At 41.5% G+C, this 19088-nt stretch overlaps 1 protein-coding gene across 1 annotated transcript in view; it reads right to left on the reverse strand.

Moving 5' to 3' along the window:
- LOC146392992 (GDNF family receptor alpha-4-like) overlaps positions 1-19088 on the reverse strand; it is an 81805-nt gene that overhangs the window by 3202 nt on the left and 59515 nt on the right. The window contains exons 5-8 of the mRNA XM_084908450.1: positions 16392-16501; positions 13607-13741; positions 12350-12486; positions 1-1732 (exon numbers count right to left, since the gene is read on the reverse strand). The exon at positions 1-1732 is cut by the window's left edge and continues 3202 nt beyond it. Of these exons, the coding sequence (XP_084764576.1) occupies positions 1511-1732; positions 12350-12486; positions 13607-13741; positions 16392-16501 (604 nt within the window). The 3' untranslated portion in view covers positions 1-1510. The remainder of the gene's footprint in view (positions 1733-12349; positions 12487-13606; positions 13742-16391; positions 16502-19088) is intronic.

The following is a 19088-nucleotide window of genomic DNA, read 5'->3' on the forward strand; positions in this document are numbered from 1 at the left end:
TAAGAGCCTGCAACCATTCCTTAGTAGTAGTTTTGAACTGATCTCACAAACATCTCATGAGCAATCCCAACCCATTCTCCTTTGGCAGATCGCTTGGGGTCCTCCAGATTTGATGTTCTTCTGGTATGGACCTGGGCCTTAGGTCCACCCTATAGGAGTATCAATGGGATTCAAGTCAGGGCTTTGCACAGGCCAGTTTTGGGTCTATGTTTTGTTGGAAGAATGAGATGATGTATGAACCAGTTCCCGTTTTACTGCTGACAGCTTGAAGTTTTCAGAATCTTCATAAATCCTTCTTTCTTCATAATTATTTCCACCTTCACAAAATTCCCCAGATCCAGAAGCACTGAAGCATTCCCACAGCAACATACTCCCACCACCGTGTTTCATTGCAGAGACTGTTCTTTGGGTTGTAAGCCACTCCCTTTTTTTCCCAACATAAGCAGCGTCTCTCTGGGCACAATTCCAGCATGCATGATCTTTAGCATACGTCAGTCTTGCTTGTAACTGTGTGTTCTGTAGTAGTGAAGTTTTTCTTGGCCTCTAACCTTGCGCTCCATTCTTCTGCAGTGTTCTAGTGATTGTCTACTTTGAGACTACAATAAGTTGTTTTAGACGCATCTCTCACTAGTTTTCTTTCTAGAGTCTTTGAAATCTTTTGCTTAATTGACAGGCTTATTCTGTACCGTGTGGCTCTCTTTAAATTTCTTCATTACACTTTTCAGTCCAATTCTCAACACTGTCAAGCACTCAAAACTCTGCATATCCATCTCATGCTTTATGGGCATCAACAGTCTAAAGTGAATTGTTTTTTGGTTTTGGTATCATAATTTCTCAAGTGACAACTCTTGCTAAAGTACAACATATACATTTGCAGATAATCCTCAATATTAACTTGATTTTTTCCGGTAGTAATTATGTTATTATATGCAAAAAGAAATACTTTATGCTTTCTAAAGAAAACTAGTAAGGAATGCTTTGTTGAAAATCCATTGCTCTGTTAAAAAAGCACTTGGGAAAATTTGGACAAAATGTTAAATTTTATGACGTGGGGGTGGAGTGGTGATTGTGGGCTAAGAATTTTGTTTCAGGCATTTTGGTATGTACTGTGTATGCCTTTTATATACCAGTTCAAAATATTGTCTAAACTTTACAATTGGGTGTGTACAAAAGGACGAAAAACCGCTGCCAGGAAGTATTTGCTGAGACTACAACAAGCCACTTTCAATTTTTCTCTAGACCGGTGATATGAACAGCTTTATTATGCGTATTAATAATTGCATTATATGAACACCCTACCACAACTAGGATTTCTGTGCACGTCAGACCTTTTACCTTCAGTCACATTCAAAAAGAAAAAAGAGCCATGTTTAGGTTAGAGGGCAGAGCATGGGGATCGAGGGATTTTACAGACAAATGGCAAAGTCAATTTTTTCAATTTTGGAATTATAATTTTACAGCAATGAATCTAAAATAGTTGTGTGTATGTAATTTCTTTCCATCCTCTGTTTTACAGCCAGCTGAGGGAAAATGACAGGAGAAGAAGCAGGAGTAGCGTGGCTTTAGATGGGCCAGTGGTCAGAGATGTGGACCCCCCAGTCCCAGAAGAGCCTAGGTTGGAGACAGTAGCCCTCTCTGAGTAGAGCGGGATGACATCAAACTGGCCACCATCTGCACCCTCCTGCTCATCTTCTGTTTGTGTCAATTCCTCCTCTTCCTTACTGTCCAACACCTGTCGGGGAACAAAGTGTGAGTGAAAGTTATTGTTGCATTTTTTCTGCTTGGACATTTTCACATTTCATAGTGTTGAAAACAGCGCCACTCTCTGGGTCCTGGTGAGGAGGGGAACGTGTCAAAGCTTTTACGTGTTCTCTTGAGTTAAGAAAATAGAATTTGAAACTCAAGAACTGAATCTATATTAATTATTTAAGCTAAAGCTATTAGCACATGCCTAATTACATTGTGTGTTGTTCTGTTTTGTTTGTTTGTTTTTTGCCATGTGCAACCAAAAACGTCTTTTGAGCAGCGCCCTGATGAATATGAGTCACTGCAGTGATATGGGTGCTAGTGCTGCTGGTTAAATCTAAGACCTATGTAAAGTTGCTTTACTCATAATATGCCACGAGCCTTCAGATGACACGGCCTCTGATCCTGGCGTCTTATATGTATTTCTATATATCTGACTGGGATTGTTTGAGTCTTTTTTAACATTTGATTATCTAGTGTGAAAATCAGAAGCTCCAAATAGGGCTGAGATGAGCTGCAGGTATAAACTAAGAGAAATGAAGTGAGTTAAGGTTAAAGCTTTGCGATATGACCAAAATCTCATATCCTGTTATAAGACATTTATCGTCCTGACAACGATATAAATCACAAAAATGTAACATTTTCTGTAAATTCTGTGAATCTCGGGCAGCTCGACTTTCCTGAAATGTATTCAGCTGGGCGTGCTGTACCTGGAGTCGAGCGTTTTAACCGATGAATGAAACGATACATTTTTAGACATAAGTTGTAACGGCCGCCGTTTTCTTTGTATTTATTACACGGCGTGCTGCGGGGAAAAGCCTGATCTAACGTTTGAGTCTAAGGTTTATTTTTTTAGCACCTGACGGCTCTTTTTGCTTCTCATCCGTAAACTCTCCGCATACTTTTTCACGTGATTCAGTTTATTTTGAAAAGCCTCAACAGGATCTTGAGCTTTATTGTGAAACGAGCCACGCGATGGTTTTACCATCATTGTTGCTAATGACAACACATAAAAACAGACACTTGTCCATCAGCAGTGTGGTTATATTAAACATAAGAGAAAGAGAGAACTTTAAGAAATTAATATAGCCACTACAGTGACCATCAAAACGATGAAAAAACATTGCCGTAAACAGTTTCAATTTCACGACACCACGAAACAAACGATAGCGTGATAGGAAACGATAGATGTTTTTATATCGTCATCCGATATATATCGTTATATCGAACAGCCCTAGTTAAGGTGGGTGCTGTAATGCTTTGAGGATGCAAGACGGAATGAGCCGAGGAGAGACAAGATGTGATGAAATAAGACAAATAACATATTAGTGAGTAGAGGAAATGATGAAAGGACACAAAGAAAAAAGGAGGAGGGAAGGAAGAGGATTTTGGGGAAGAAGTAGGAAGGGGAAGACACAGGGCATGAATAAATTCAGGCTAATAAAGCCTAAGCGATGCACTGCTTCCAACCAACACCTCAACTAATCTGTTCACTGGGAGAGAGACAGGCAAACATAGAGAGCGAGCGAGCAGAGGAGGACAACCAAGACAGAGAGAGAGAGAGTTGGAATCCCCTCTTGTCCACTGGCCCAGATTATCTCTGGCAGTAAATGCATGCTGGAAGCTAGAGAGCCACAGCCGTGGCAGATTGTGGCCTTTCCAAGGTTACATTAGGCAGGGCCACAATTGGCTTGGACCACATTTATTGGTCAGTGACGGACAAGAGCAGCCGGAAACCATGGTTCTCAAAAGATGTGTTCTCACCACATTTCAGAGAGTGTGTTTATGTGTGTGCATGTGTATGTGTGGGGTGGGGGAGGGTGTGTGTGTGTGTTTAGGGAGGGGCAGTGACAGAAATAGTGTGTCAGTAACAATCTGTCAGGACAAGGAAGGTAAACAGTGTTTGGTCAAATCTAAAAATAGACATAAATTAAAATGAAGCAGTAAGTAGGTAATGCATTCTGTCTAATTTCATCTCAAACAGATGAAACCCATTTTACAAGCATATATTCTGACGGGGCAGCACTTTTTTCCTCACGGTTTGCACACGAGCACTGTGGATAGAAAAATGATGGGCGAGCAGCGTGTGCTGGCTCTGAGGTCAGTTACAATAAGTACTTTGTGTGGAAACAAAGCATTAGCGAGTAAATAAGCGTCAGTGATCAGCACTGTAGATTATTGTCCTCTTGGTCAACACCTTGGCCAACTTTGTATGTGTGTGTGTTGGAGTGTGTGTGCTTCTGTGCGGATTATTTGTAGCAGTGGAGAATGCAAACATGGCGCACAGCCCAGATCTTGTCTGAGGCCTTTAGTGCTTGGTTAGAAAGACTAAGCAAATGTTTAGATGTCTGACTTCATGTATCACTTCTGGACCCAGAAATGGGATTTGTTATATTTGACTTTTCTCTGCTCGTTTTTTCCTGTGTTAGAAGATTTTCATTGTTTCCTATTGGACTTGGCTCCTCTCCTATTGAGCTATACCTACACAGAAGAAATAGGTGTGTTACATCTCATAAATAGCTCTTACAGATTACTCCAGCCTTTTAACAGTAACATACCTCCGGGGCTCACTGTTCAGGCCACTAAACTAAATCTAGAGGGGACCTGCTGGAACAGGTGTGGTAGATGACGCCTGCAGGGCTTCTCGGGGCCACCGGTTTTTCACCAGTATAGGCAGGGTAGACATCCGGAGAATAGCGGCAGTCCCCTCAGGGTCCCCTCAGTCCCCTGTTCCTCTCTTACGTCCTAGCTCTGCACTGCTGAATGGGCAATACTCATTGAATCAGAGACTAGACTCTTTAAATAGAGAGCCAATCCAGATTAACTGTATTGGGTTTAGGGTAGTGTACAAAGTTTGAGTTCCCCCCAGTGTGGTGTGAATGTTGGATGAAGTGTCATGTTCCTGAGCCTGGTGACTCAGTGTTCATGTTTTGATTATTAATATTCTTTGTTTCAGTTAGTTTCTGGTTATATTTTAGTGATTTTTAGATCTCAGCTTTTGTTCTGTGTGTCACGTCAAATCAGTTCTGTTTTGTTGTCTGTTCTTTCCCGGTCTCTATATTTGTGTATCTCCTGTGTCTCCCCAGTCAGTTGTGTCTCCATGTCGTTGTTTGATAGTCTCGTCTCTGTTTCAGCCGTATCTCCTTGTCAAGTCTACGTCACCGTGCCTGTCTTGTGTTTCCTGTTTTACTTTGATAGTCTCATGTCCTTCGTTCAGTGTTTTCAGTTTTGCTTCCCCTTTGTTTCCTCATGTCAGATTAGGTTCATATGTGTCGCCCTCCATTACTCCCTTGTGTATTTAAGCCCTGTGTTTTCCTTTGTCCGTTGTCGTGTCGTTAACTACCTCTATGTCCTGTGTGTTATCTCTGTTCTCCTCAAGTCTCCTTGTAACTCCTAGCTTCTTTTTTCCCATTTTCTAGTTTATTAATTCTGTGTCCCTAGCTTCCTAGTTTCCAGTTTAGGTTTTGTTTTTCCATGTTTGTGATGTCTGAGTTGTTGCCACAAGCTGCCTCTCTCAGTTCACCCCTCTTGTGTTTCAAGTCCTGCATTTGGGTCCTACATCTTGCCTGCCACAGCATAAAAAAACACATTGGGTGAAAAGGCTTAGTAGTTGTAGAAAGTACTTTAAGTGCTCATCAAGCCCTCATCAAGAAGCTGCAGAAGAACACCAGAACCGTGAATTGGGAAGCAGGCAGAAATAACAGGATTGGGGCAACTTGCACGAGCCCGAGGACGACTGCTGGAGTTCCAACAGCAGGCTAACATCAATGGGTGAACACAAACCAAATTACTTTTTATTTACTTGAACTACAAATGGCACTTGACAGAAAAAGCCTAGATGATGAACAGCTTTAATGTTTTCCCTGAAAGAGTTTAGTTTAATATGTTCCAGTTTACCAAACTGTTTGAAATGTTTGATTTGAGTAGAGATGCACCTGAGTGTGTAAGTGGGTGTGAGTATATATGTATATGCACACAGTACTATTATATTTTTCATGTAACTGCAGGGAAAGTGTTATAGGAAGCCTTGATCTGTGGGTAAAAGGCAGTCGTCATCCCTGCCTTACCTGGGCAGAGCATCCTTCTCTCCTAATCTGTTCACCTGCTGCTCATCTTTAATCAACTGTAATACTTAAGGACCAGTGCAGCCATCCAGACCAGTGCAGCCATCCAGACTCCGGGATATTATTTTAGAATGGTAAACGGTAAACATGACTCCCCGAGTTGTCACCCCGTGTTCTCCCGATTTGACTCAAGTTCCTAGGGTCTATCACGACAGTCTTCAGCAAGGAGATGGCTCCTTCACTACCTCCCTACAGGCCATTAGACAGCTGCATAGGCCTTGTCCTGAGCTCCATTACCTACCAGCAAATTATACAATCTCTCCCGCCCTGAGAGGGAGTCTATGGAGAAATACATTATGGATTCCCTCACCGCTGGGATAATTTGACCATCTGCCTCCCACATAAGGGCTGGGTTGTTTTTTGTGGTCAAGAAAGATAAGACCCTCACTGAGTACCGTGGACTTAATCAGATCACAGTGAAAATTAAATATCCTCTTCACCCCGGTAATTCTGCCTTCAAACTCCTCCAGGGGGGCTTCGTCTTCACTAAACTGAACCTACGAAATGCTTACCATGTGGTTCGAATTCGTGAGGGAGTCACTTCAAGTCTTTAGTGATGCCGTCCGGCCTTACTAATACCCCAGCTGTCTTCCAGGCACTTATCAATGATGTACTCCGGGATTTCTTAAACTTGTTTGTCTTTGTTTATTTACAAGAAATTCTTATTTTTTCTAAGAGTATGGGGGAGCACCAGGTCCATGTGCATCAGGTTTTGCATCGGCTCCTTGAGAACAGATTGTATGTGAAAGCAGAAAAATGTGAGTTTCATGTAACTACAGTATCTTTCCTTGGCTTCGTGTTTCAGGATGAAGACTGATCTGGAAAGAGTAAAAACCATGGCGGATTGGCCCACTCACACCACCTGAAAGCAGCTTCAGCGATTCTTGGTGTTTGCTAATGAGGGAGCCAAGCATCCATTTGTTGTACTGACTGACCATAAGAACCTCCGCACAATACACTAACCTCCTCAGCCACTGGTATTTCCCCTTTTGAGGTTGCTTTTGGCTACGAACCACCCCTGGTCCCAGCCTTGGAGTGAGAAGTACCAGTTCTCTCGGTCCACCAACGTCTACGTTCTGAGTTACCCTTAGTTTCCTTTTGCACATATTTAAGCAATCATCATTTTCCTCAGTTTTGTGTTAAAGTGAAAAAAGTATCGCAAAGTTTATTCTGCATCTCGCTGTCTTGCCCAAGTCCCACACTTGAGTCAAACTAAGTAAGCTGCAAAACACGACAGAAAGCTCATACCAGAGGAAAAGAGAGACATCTTAAGGGAGTCATGAGTTTAAGCTGGTGACAAAAATACCTATATATGTTGATGGGGGAAGGTAATGATGAATTAACCCACAAAGGGTTGGGAATCAACACCAGAGTGGCGTCCCCTCTTTACGAGAGGTGTCCCAGCTCAAAGCACGAAGGGGCCAGCACTTGACAGGTGTGTAGCTGACCTGTCTTGGTGGAAGTCAGCAGCTCTAAATACAGTTCTTTGTTATTTAAATATGTCTCACTAAAGCTCTTCTGCCAACCGTGGCATTTAACCATTGTGAAATGTTAGAATTATGTTCCTTAATGTAAATGTTCTGGGAATTCCAGTTAAACGATCTAGAATAATTACCAAACGTAAAAAGGAAAAGGCACAGATGGAGAAACCCATCTGTTGATTGTGGAAGATGAAAAACCCAAAAGATTTGTCTTCAATAATACTTTTTATTGTTCACATAGAAATTCACATAAAAGAGGAGAAGCAATATTATCTCTAATACTATTCATTTTGTGTGTGGAAAGGAAATTAAACACGATGAAGGCAGATACTTCATAGTTAAAGGACTGATGGACCAAACATTGTTACACTGGTGAACGTGTATGGACCACCTGAAAGTGGACAGAATTTTTTAAATCTCTGTTTGACGCTGTATCAGTGGAAAATGAAGGAATCTGTATATGTGGGGGATCTGAACGTAATAATGAATAGTAATATGGACACAACTAGCTACAGAAACCTGTTGCTAAATTAATTAGAAATGTGTGGTGATGGTCGTGGTCCCTGTGGCTGTCCGGCTGACTCTGTAAGGCTTCATGTGTTTTCGCTTTTGTTTTTGCTCACGCTCTCTCTACCTCTGCCTGGGCAGAGCTCACCACGGGCTCTCGCCTTTGGCCCACGCACCTGCAGGCAATCACACACCTGAGGCTCATTATCCAGCAGTTTCCTGGCCACTACTTAAGGTGGTGGCTCAGAGTTTCTCGTCGCTGGACTGTTGTAAAGACTGACGTTAGTGTAACCCTGGCTTTGAGTTTCTCTTGTGTTTTCCAAGCGTTATTTAGTGTTGATTCTACTTCGTCTGTCTGTAAACAGATTTCCCTAGACCCGCCTCTTGGGCATTTCCTTTATTCCCTGGAGTATTTCCCTGAGCACTGTGGCGAGTGTTGCGTGGAGCGTGTTGGAGTACGTGAGCAGAGCAAGAGTGCAGAGCCCCCTTTCCTCCCTACCCTTGGATCCCCGGAGTCCCAATTCACTCACAACACTTTGTATATAGTTCATTTGGTGTTTGTAAATAAAACACTCCATCCATCTGCTTCTGCTTATCCTTTTCAGCGTCGCGAGCTGTCATATGGCAAGAGGCAGGGTACAGCCTGGACAGGTCGCCAGTCTGTGGCAGGGCTAACACAGAGAGACAGACAAACATTCACAATCAAACCAATGGGCGATTTAGAGTTTCCAGTTAACCTATCCCCACTAACTGCATGTCTTTGGACTGTGAGAGGAAGCCGGAGCACCCGGCGAGAACCCACGCAAACACGGGGAGAACATGCAAACTCCACACAGAACTGATGGTGGAATTGAACTCAGGAATTGTTGTGCGGCAACAGTGCTAACCACCGTGCCACCGTGCTGCCCAAAAACAAAAGACTGTTAAGTTTAATCTTTCCGTCTACACTGGAGTGCGTTCAGTCAGCCCTGACAGGAAGAAATGATTTATCGATGGGTGGAGAAATTGCCACCTTCTCCAAAAGAATTACACCCACTTAGTAACCCCTTCTGTTAATTCTAGAATAGACTACTTTTTTACACAAAGACAGAATAGGGATAAAATTCGAGAGTGCGTCATCGGGGTATCGGATGATTCAAATCAAAGTACCATGTGCTTAAAGCTTAGGTTGAAAAGTGCAAACAGAAATGCAATTTGGAGGGTTGATGTCAGAATATTGAACAATCCAGAGATATTTAAAGAAATCAAGGGGGAGATAAAACAATATCTAGAAGAAAATGATGATGATGATGATAAATTAGGACCAAAAGCCACAAAACTACTGGCAATTAACAACATTAACAACACCACATTATCAACTTCGACACAAATCGAAGAAAAAAATAACTGGTCTGTTGCTCACTGACTCAATGTCCTCTTTTCCAATGAGAGCAAATTTTGCATCTCATTTGTAAACCAAGGTCCCAGAGTCTGGAGGAAGAATGGAGAGGCGCATAATCCAAGACACTTCAAGTCCAGTTTCCACAGTCTGTGCTGATTTGGGGAGTCATGTCATCTGCTGGTGTTGGTCGACTGTGCTTTATTAAGTCCAGAGTCAACACAGCCGTCTACCAGCACATTTTGGAGCACTTCATGCTTCCTTCTGCAGACAAGCTTTATGGAGATGCAGACTTTTCCAGCAGGACTTGGCACCTGCCCACACTGCCAAAAGTACCAAAACCTGGTTCAGTGACCGTGGGATTACTGTGCTTGACTGGCCAGCAAACTCTCCTGACCTGAGCCCCATAAAGAATCTATGGGGCATTTCCAAGAGAAAGAGGCGAGACATGAGACCGAACAGAAGTGCTGAAGGCCGCTATCAAAGTATCCTGGTCTCCCATAACACCTCAGCAGTGCCACGGGCTGATAGCATCCACGCCACGCTGCATTGAGGCAGTAATTCATGCAAAAGGGGCCCAAACCAAGTACTGAGTGCATATGCATGATTGCACTTTTCAGAGGTCCGACATTTCTCTATATAACATCGTTGTTTTATTGATTTCATGTAATATTGTAATTTTCTGAGCTTTTGAAGTTCAGGTTTACAAAAGCTGTAAGCCATGATGAACAAAATTATAACAAATAAAGGGTTGAAATATCTAGTGTTGCATGTAATGAGTCTATATCATGTATTAGTTTCACCTTTTAAGTTGAAATAAATGGACTTTTGCATGATATTCTCAATTTTTCAAGTTTCACCTGTAATAGGGAAGGGAGTCGAGAACCGGTTCCAGCAGCTCAATTCTCCGGCATTGTTAGTCTGCCTGGGTATCAGTCCCACTTATCAGTTCTCGCACGCTCGCTACAAACAGCTGATTTCAGTTTGTGTGCTGGAGGAGGAAAATAGTGGAGCAGTATCCAGCGTGGATATGGACATTACTTTTATTTTTATTGCACAAAAGAATGAAAGTGCTCCAGGTCAGGAACAACTGCATTATGCTATTAATGCAACTTCACAAGCTCTTCGCAAGCACTGGCACAGACAGCATGCTAACGCTAAGCTAGCCAAGAATGCAGCGTAAACGCAGACCCCAAACCCAGCATCGTGACAAAGTGCTGAACTTCAACAGGTAACAAGCTGATGAGCAGTCAGGCCGCAGCCTCCATTTCTGCCTGTTCATGTTTCTAAAGCAGAATCACCGTGACTATCACTTTAAAGTGTCTTTGTGCTGGTTTCCATCTTTCCTGTGTGCTGTCGGCTTTGTGTTCATATCTAAATACTAAGTGAAAAATCACGCGTGTCCTCAATAGTGTGTTTCAGATAATTTTACAGAGTGACATGAGAGTAACATAACGAGTAGTATAACGAATGTCTTTTTACGGGGTGTAATTAAGTAACGTACTGCAAGAAAAGTGAAAAGTTTTAAGAAATGTATTCTGTGTAATATGTGTAATATGTGCAATTACTTTCTTGAGTAATGACCCCCACACTGACCATAACAAAGAGGGGAAACACCTCCAACGTGCACAAACATTTGACCACACAGCATGTAATTAATTTGCATGAATGTAATGTCTTTGATATGCTGCTTAGGGATGGTGGTGACTCTCAAAGTGGAGTCAATGAGAATCGATAAGGAATCAAATCAATAATCGATATCGATAATGGAATTGGAATTGCTAAATTCTTATCAGTTTCCATCCCTATATATTAAACCACTGGCTCAGATGATTAGGCAAGATAACTCAGGGATCAAAATCAATAACCAAGTACACACTATTAGTTTATTCACAGACAATAACATGATATGTTTAACAGACCCAGTTAATTCCTTTCTTAAATTAAGGCAAGCATTAAACACATTAGGAAAATACTCAGGTTACAAGATAAATATTAAAAAGATTATTCAATTGTATCCCAGACCAAAAGCTCCAAGAATTGAAAATAAACTGGAATGCAAACAAACAATATCTAAGTTTTTAGTTATAAACATAACTGAAAACTTAGCGTCCTTATACCAACTACGTTCCAATTGACTCAGACATACAAAAAGATCTTGATAGATGGAATACATATCCTGTGAATCTAGCAGCACAATTATTATATTTATGTTTAACCCTGCCAAGCACCACAAGCACATGTTCATAGATGGGATAAATCTATTTCTAGATTTATTTGGGAAGGAAGGAAACCCAGGATTCATTACAACATTACAGCTACCTAAGACTGAAGGAGGGATGGCTCTTCCCTATTTAAAAAACTATTTTGATGCAGCTCAGTTACACATTCTGGTATATTAATGTAATACAGAATACACCAAATAGGAATAGAGACCTCCATATTCAATTTTCCAATCCAAAGAAGTATTGGGGAGAGTAAGATCAAAGTTTCAATAAAAGAAAATTCTAATCCTATAGTCAGATTTACTCTAGAAAAATGATACACGGTAGTAAAACTTCTAAAGCTGGAAATGGATTTATTACTATTAAAATGGTTATTATACGACAGCACATTCATACCAGGAAAATTAGACTCCAGCTTAAATGGTTGGCACTAAAGGGGATTACAGCACAATTACTCATAAGCTTCCATTATCTCAAAGACACATTTGACCTCATGAGCCAAGATTTCTATAGATATCTAAATATATTTATATATAGATAAGTGTGAGAGTATTATTTGAGATACAAGTGGCACAACAGTGTAGCTCACCCATTTTGAGGACCCTCATGATGGTTTTTCTTGTGCTAAATTGAAAGATTTAATAAATACTGAAAGGATATCAGCTTGATTTTTACAGGCCAATAGTTTTAAACCAGTAAAAATGGAGGACTAACACAATAACTGAGGTATAAAAGCCCAGCAACAGAGATAACCACATAATAAATAAAAGTGTGACAGTGATTTGATGGGCTTAGACCAAAGATAGCAAGAAGGCTTTAGGATAAGTCTGAAAGGTAATTTAAAATGTGGCAGCAGTGATGAGCGGTGATGAGCTTTAGCGTACTCACAATGTTGTTGTGCTCAGGCAGGTGGTTATTCTTCAGCAGCTCATCCTTCTGAACCAGCGGGGAGGGTCTAGGCGCAGGAGGTTGGGTGATGTCTGCAGGCAGCAAGCCGAGGCTCCCCATCCAGCTGATGGAGTTACCTGCTTGGAGAAACAAGCACATCACTCCCTCTGTGTGTGTGTGTGTGTGTGTGTGTGTGTGTGTGTGTGTGTGTGTGTGTGTGTGTGCGTGCACAGGTCTGCAACACTCCATCTGTGTAGGCATGAAAAAACATCTATTTGGCAGCTTTATTGTTAGAGCAGTTGGCAGCTAGATAAATTACAATGATTTACGGACAATACATTGATTTATAGATCCAGGCTTTAGTGTTTAGATGTTTATGGCCATTGTGTATGGACACCATTATTGACAGTTCTTGTGATTGAATGACAGCTGAAGGGGCTTTATCCTGCAGATTTTTCTTTTCACACCCTACAAGCCTGCAGAGACAATCTGTAAAACTCTCCTGACTGCTAAGGTTGCAGCATGTAGCTGCCTTTTAAAAAAAGGTAGAGCTCAGTTCATGCTGAGTACGCCACTGCTGGAGACAACCACCCAGACTGATCCAGCAGACAGTCTCACAGTCATTTTTCCTTTATTTCCTTTGAGCTGAATCTTGATATATCTTTGATAGTAACACACATTAATGCTGTTTTCACAATTCCTCAGATGCATTATTTAAAGCAGACATTATCAAAATAAATTGTGTGTCAAGTCTTTAAAGTGTGTCTATTTTCAAACCATCCCAGAAATATAAACACTTGCATGATTTAGTGTAAAAGACATCATCTGCATTTGCATGCAGAGCATCATGGGACATCATTAAACCATAAGCTGTTACTTTTTATATATTTTTAGGCTACATTAGAAAAATTGGCTGCAAAGCGTCGCTTATGCTACCTCATGAGGAAATGTTTTTTAAGTTAGATTCATCAAAGCAGTCGTTTTCTTTCTGACAAGTAGGTATGCATTGGACTGGCCTAGTTTTCATTCATTTATTTGATAAACAGCATTTTTTGCTGTTGCATTTTCATTTTATTTCATGTAAAATATTTAATTTATGTATCATGGCTGTCAAACATTTTAAAAATGAAAATTAAAGAATTATACTGCAAACAGTTTAGACGAGGGGTAACAAACAAGTTAGTCAAACTTGTTACATCCTGTTATTTGGAATGAAAAATGACTGCTGTATATGAAACATATGTACTGTAGACTCACGCAGGCAGCTGTTGTGGGTGAAGATGCGCTGCAGTTTCAGACATTCCTGCCACTGGTTGCCACTGCCTTCACAGTTGCACCACAGCGACACATCTGCAGAGCTGTTACTGATGTAGTTGGGCGTCATGATGGTACCTGTGGTTTTAAAAGGTCAAGGTGTTGTCACAGAAACTTCGCTGTGGGCAGATCAAAGGTTCTGGATTTTACATTTTAATGATTATCAATCTTTGAGACTATGTTCTAAGAGACTTCAAGCATTTATTGGCTTCTACATAAAGTTTTATTTAGAACGATTGAGCACAAAATTGAAACTGGTTTTGTCTTCTGCAGAACAACATAACAACCACTTAATGACCTTCATTTAAAGGACCAAGGGATGTTGAAATTCTGCAGATCCTAGAGTTTTCTGGTACTACCTTGTCAATTTTTAAGCCACAAATTTGCATTTTGGAAGTTAGCTAGCACTTTAACAGGCAGTAAAAAACACGACTCAGTGCAAAACACACACACAAAGAACATTTCAACATTTGATACATTAGTTTCCATTTGTTCTGATAGATAGATATCTTAATACATTTAATATCAACATTTTTGGAGCCCTCGTGTAAGTTACTTAACAGGCAAATATAAACTACTTTGGACTAGAACATGGATAGAAATAACAGAAACTAGTATCCATCCCTCAGTTTAGAATACAATAAGGTTTTCACTACAGACACGTGAACAAATATTGTAACACGTGTCTACGATTCAGATGTAGTTTTCTGGGATCATGTTAAAACTGGCACAATACTGTAATGTTAATAACAAATGTAACTTATTTGATACTGCTCTTTCAATGTATATGTTCTTTTTAAAGGAAACCAATCTGTAAGTATGGGTTTGTACCGCTGGCAGGCTAGCTCGGTGTAAAGGTTTGTGCCATGAGACTTTGAGAACGATCATAAACTAGTGTCTGTTCAAGCCAGCATGGCCATAGTACTGATGTGTCAGAAAAGGATTAAAGAGTGAGCTCTTTGTATGTGTTTGTGCCTGAGACTGCTGTTTATGTAGAATCATGGCCTTATTTCTCTGATTAGAAAGAACAAAACATACTGAACAGGAAGCCAAGGTCATAACTTAGGCTTACTGAGAGAGAAAGAATGTGAATGCTTAGTTTGGAGGGGGGCAGAAGCTATAAGAATGTGAGAAGCAGTCAGACACTGTATTGTATGGAATATTGATTAAAGAGATTGTTGATTGAGCATTAAATGCCGAGTGTTGTTCTTCCTTCAGTCCAAAGATGAAAGAGTTGGGGTATTTAACAACGTGCACATTTGTGATGTTGTGCTACTAATCAGCATAATAACCAAACCCCTAAAAGTGCACCCTGATGAGACCCGGAAGCCGAACTTTCAAGCAACGGTGAGTACACTAGCGTAGATAACACCAGGTTGTGTGTTAATTTGTGCTGTAAGAACATCTCCACCCCCATCAAGCTCGCCCAAATCACCAGAACACAAACATCATAACAAAGCCCAGGACAACCAGATTGGTTGCAACCAATAGCAACGACGAAGAAGCTGACAACACCATTGTACTGTGTGAGAAACATGCATGAAAGCCTGTGCCAGTGTCCAATTTAAATATGTAAAAGGCTTCAACTTTAATGGTCCCAGAATTGCATCTGCTTTTTGCAGATGATGTGGTTTTGTTGTCTTTATCTGGGGGTGACCTCCAGCTCACACTGGAGCAGTTTGCAGCCAAGTTTGAAGCAGCGGGAATGTGAATCAGGACCTCCAAATCTGAAGCCATGGTCCTCAGCTAGAAAAGGATGAAGATCCCACTTTGTATTGGGGACAGGTTGGCGCCCCAGTTGGAGGAGCTTAGGTATCTCGGGGTCACATGTGACGGAATATGGTGGCAACAGATTGACAGACGGGTTGAGAAGTGATGGGGACACTGTACTACTCTGTTGTGGTGAAGAGAGAGCTTACTGTAAAAGCGAAGATCTCGATTTACCGACCAATCTACGCCATCAACCTCACCTATGGTCACAAGCTTATGGTAGTGACTGAAAGAATGAGATTGCAGCAGATGAGGTTTCTCTAAGGGTGGCTGGTTAGAGTGAGGAGTTGAGACATTTGAGAGGGGCTCAGGGTAGAGCTGCTATTCCTCCGTATCGAAAGGAGCCAGTTGATGTGGTTTGGGCATCTGACAAAGATGCCTACAAGGTGCCTCCTGGGTGTGGTGTTCTGGGCATGTCCCACTGGAAGGAGGCCCATGGGAAGACCTAGAACATGCTGGAGAGATTACATCTCTCAGCTGGGCTGGGACCGCCTTGATGCGTCCCCCGGATAAGCTGAAGAAGGTGGCTGTGGAGAGGGAGGTCTAAGCTTCTGTGCTTAAGCTGCTGCCCTGCGATCCGGCATGAATAAGCAAGTAAATAAATGTCTGTAAATTTGAATGTTTCAAACACTATTGATGAGATAGATTACAACATCAAGAGAGGGACTGTAGAATGCACATGTTTTTAAACTGTCAGATGGGACAGGTTAAAACACTGACACTCAGACTCGTTACCTTTTCTTTTTCCTCTTTTTTGTTGTTTTGTCCATACTGTGTGTTTCATGATTCTTGTTTGTTACACTTCAAAAGTAACTAAGGGCTCTATGTTTTCTAAATTTCTCTGAAACTGTAATAAAAATGACAAACGTGCCAAATCCGACACTTGCAGCCTTCTATTTTTCGGTAAGGCAGTAGGCTTTTTCGTCTTTTTCTCCGTCCTTCCCCGTGTGTTTAGTACCTATGAGTCCGGCATAGGCTCGGAGACAGAGGCCTGCTGAATCTTTCAGGCAGCCGCTGGCTGTCAGATGAGACGGTTGGCAGTTATTGAGGAAATCAGCCAGTCTGGACCTGGCAACAACACAAACAAACAGTCAATATCAACATTAAAAGCAGGCAAGACTAACTTACACAACACCTTCTTATGTATAATAAACTTAGCACAAAAAATAAGAAAATTTGTCTTTGGCTGATTATTTCTTTGCTGTAGCAATACTTCTTAGCAAAACATCATCTGTCTTTAGAAAGCCTGGTCATTTCCCATTAAATGGCGTCACATTTGTAAAGAAAATGCATTTATGGTTTGAGCAGTTGGGTGGGTTGCACCCATGAAAAATTTGCCAAATATTATCTGCCAAATACTAAACAGCTTATTCTGTTATTGACTCTTGTTTTGATCCTCTGTTACTGTAGACACCAGCTGATGATCAGGTGTTTGATTGACACCTCAGTAATAGCACCTCTGAACGTGGACCCTGCTACAGCAGTCAGGTGGTGTCTCCTTCAAACATGCCGTGTTTGATAGACGTGGACAGGGCCCATGCCGTAGGGCAATTTCGAGCAGGTGTTCCACAACACCAAGCTGCAATTTTATTTGGAGTGAGCCCTAATACCATCTCCAAGTAGAAGTTTCACGTCCATATATATGGGGGATGTCAGAGACACGCTGCAAAGTGGGCCGCTCCCAAAAAGACAAAGCCAGACCATGTCAACTCTTACCACCTAGGACCTTCTACAGATTTGCAGTCAAGGTTTGCAGGACAACATGACTAATTTCTCTCTGATTGCACACAGCCAATCTGTGATTTCAAAAGGGTGCCAGGAGGCCTGCTGATTGGCCTTCACAATTTGTGCTGGTGTTGGCAACGTGCGCACTGGAAAGTGAACATGTGGAGAAATTTTATGTGGCGTGATGAGTCCAGATTCTGCCTATGGCAGAGAAGATGCAGAGAATGCTATATTGACTGCTGGACCAATATGGTAACCACTTTTGGTGGAGGCAGTGTAATAGTGCATCTCCCTCACTAAAGAAAAACAAGGGTTTCAATCATTGGATGCATAGCAGTGAAAATGTATGCTATGCCTTCTGATGATAGTCCCTAAGGGAAGCATGTATAACGTAAACAGAATTGGTCCTAGCACTGAACCCTGTGGAACCTCAGTGTGTGAAGAGGACTCTCCATTTACATGCACAAACTGGAGTCTATTAGATAGATATGATACAAACCACTGCAGTGCAGTACCTGTAATACCTACAGCATGTTCTAATCGCTCTAATAGGATATTATGGTCAACAGTATCGAACGCTGCACTGAGGTCTAGCAGGACAAGCACAGAGATGAGTCCACTGTCAGAGGCCATAAGAAGATCATTTGTAACCTTCACTAAAGCTGTTTCTGTGCTGTGATGAGCTCTGAAACCTGACTGAAACTCTTCAATAAACCATTCCTCTGCAGATGATCTGTTAGCTGTTTGACAACTACTCTTTCAAGGATGTTTGATATGAAAGGAAGGTTGGAGATTGGCCTATAATTAGCTATAAGCTGTTATGCCTGTTGTACATAGCTGATTAAAAGAGAGGCTGATCATGTTTAAGACTGAAGCATTAATCAATAGTAGGACTTCTTTGCGCAGCTGCTAGTTTTAGTCTCTATAAGGAGGTTGAAACCACCCACAATAATTGTTTTATCTGAAATGAGCATTAAATCAGATAAAAAGTTTGAATTCAGACAAAAACTCTGAATAAGGCTCAGGTGGTGGATAGATGACAACTAATGAAACTGTTTTTTGAGTTTTCCAGCTAGGGTGGACAAGGCTAAACATTAGGAATAAATGAATGAATGTAAACTGTCTGGGTCTTTGCTTGATTAACAAGCTGGAGTGCAAAACTTCTGCCGCCACCCCGTCCTGTGACAATTAAATTTAATCTTCCTAGAAATGCGAGTTGCTCCAAAGTGGATGGATGCCATCTCTCCTAACCAGACCAGATTTCCCCCAGAAAGTTTACCAATTAGCTATAAGGCCCACATCCTTTTTTGAACACCACTCAGACATCCAGCAATATAAGGAGAACATGCAGCTAAATGTGTCACTCGTTATCGGACAGCATAAGGTACGCATAAGAAAACTACAGAAAACTACAGTGTCTAAAATTGTTTTGCTAAAGTTACACACGATCCAAGATTAATTTTAGTCAACTTTGATTGACATGACCAGGTGTCATTACTGCTGACATGAATGATAATTTTCTGGAATTTACGTTTACCCTCAGCCAGCAGTTTTAAATTTCCCTTAATGTCCTCTGCTCTGGCCCCTGGAAGACAATTCACTATGGGTGTTGGTCTCTCTAGCTTCACATGTCTTCAAACAGAACCATGTGTAACCAAGTTGGTGACCAGGAGGAGTTGAGCATTAGAAGTGCCAGGCTGTTGTCATTGTCTATGGTTCTTTCACATGCTACTGAGGCCCCTGTTTGTTCCATCCATCAGCCATCCATTTTCTGATGCTTATCTGAGTTCGGGCAGCAGTCTCAGCACAGAAGCCATGACATCCCTCACCCAGCCACCCTTTTCAGCTCATACGGACATTCCCAAGACAGCTGAGAGATAATATCTCTCCAGGAAGTCTTGGGTCTGTCCTGGGCCCTCCTCCTGGTACA

This window comes from Perissodus microlepis, chromosome 2 (genome assembly GCF_051167445.1).
Source record: "Perissodus microlepis isolate ML-2025 ecotype Zambia chromosome 2, ASM5116744v1, whole genome shotgun sequence".
Taxonomy (NCBI): Eukaryota; Metazoa; Chordata; class Actinopteri; order Cichliformes; family Cichlidae; genus Perissodus; species Perissodus microlepis.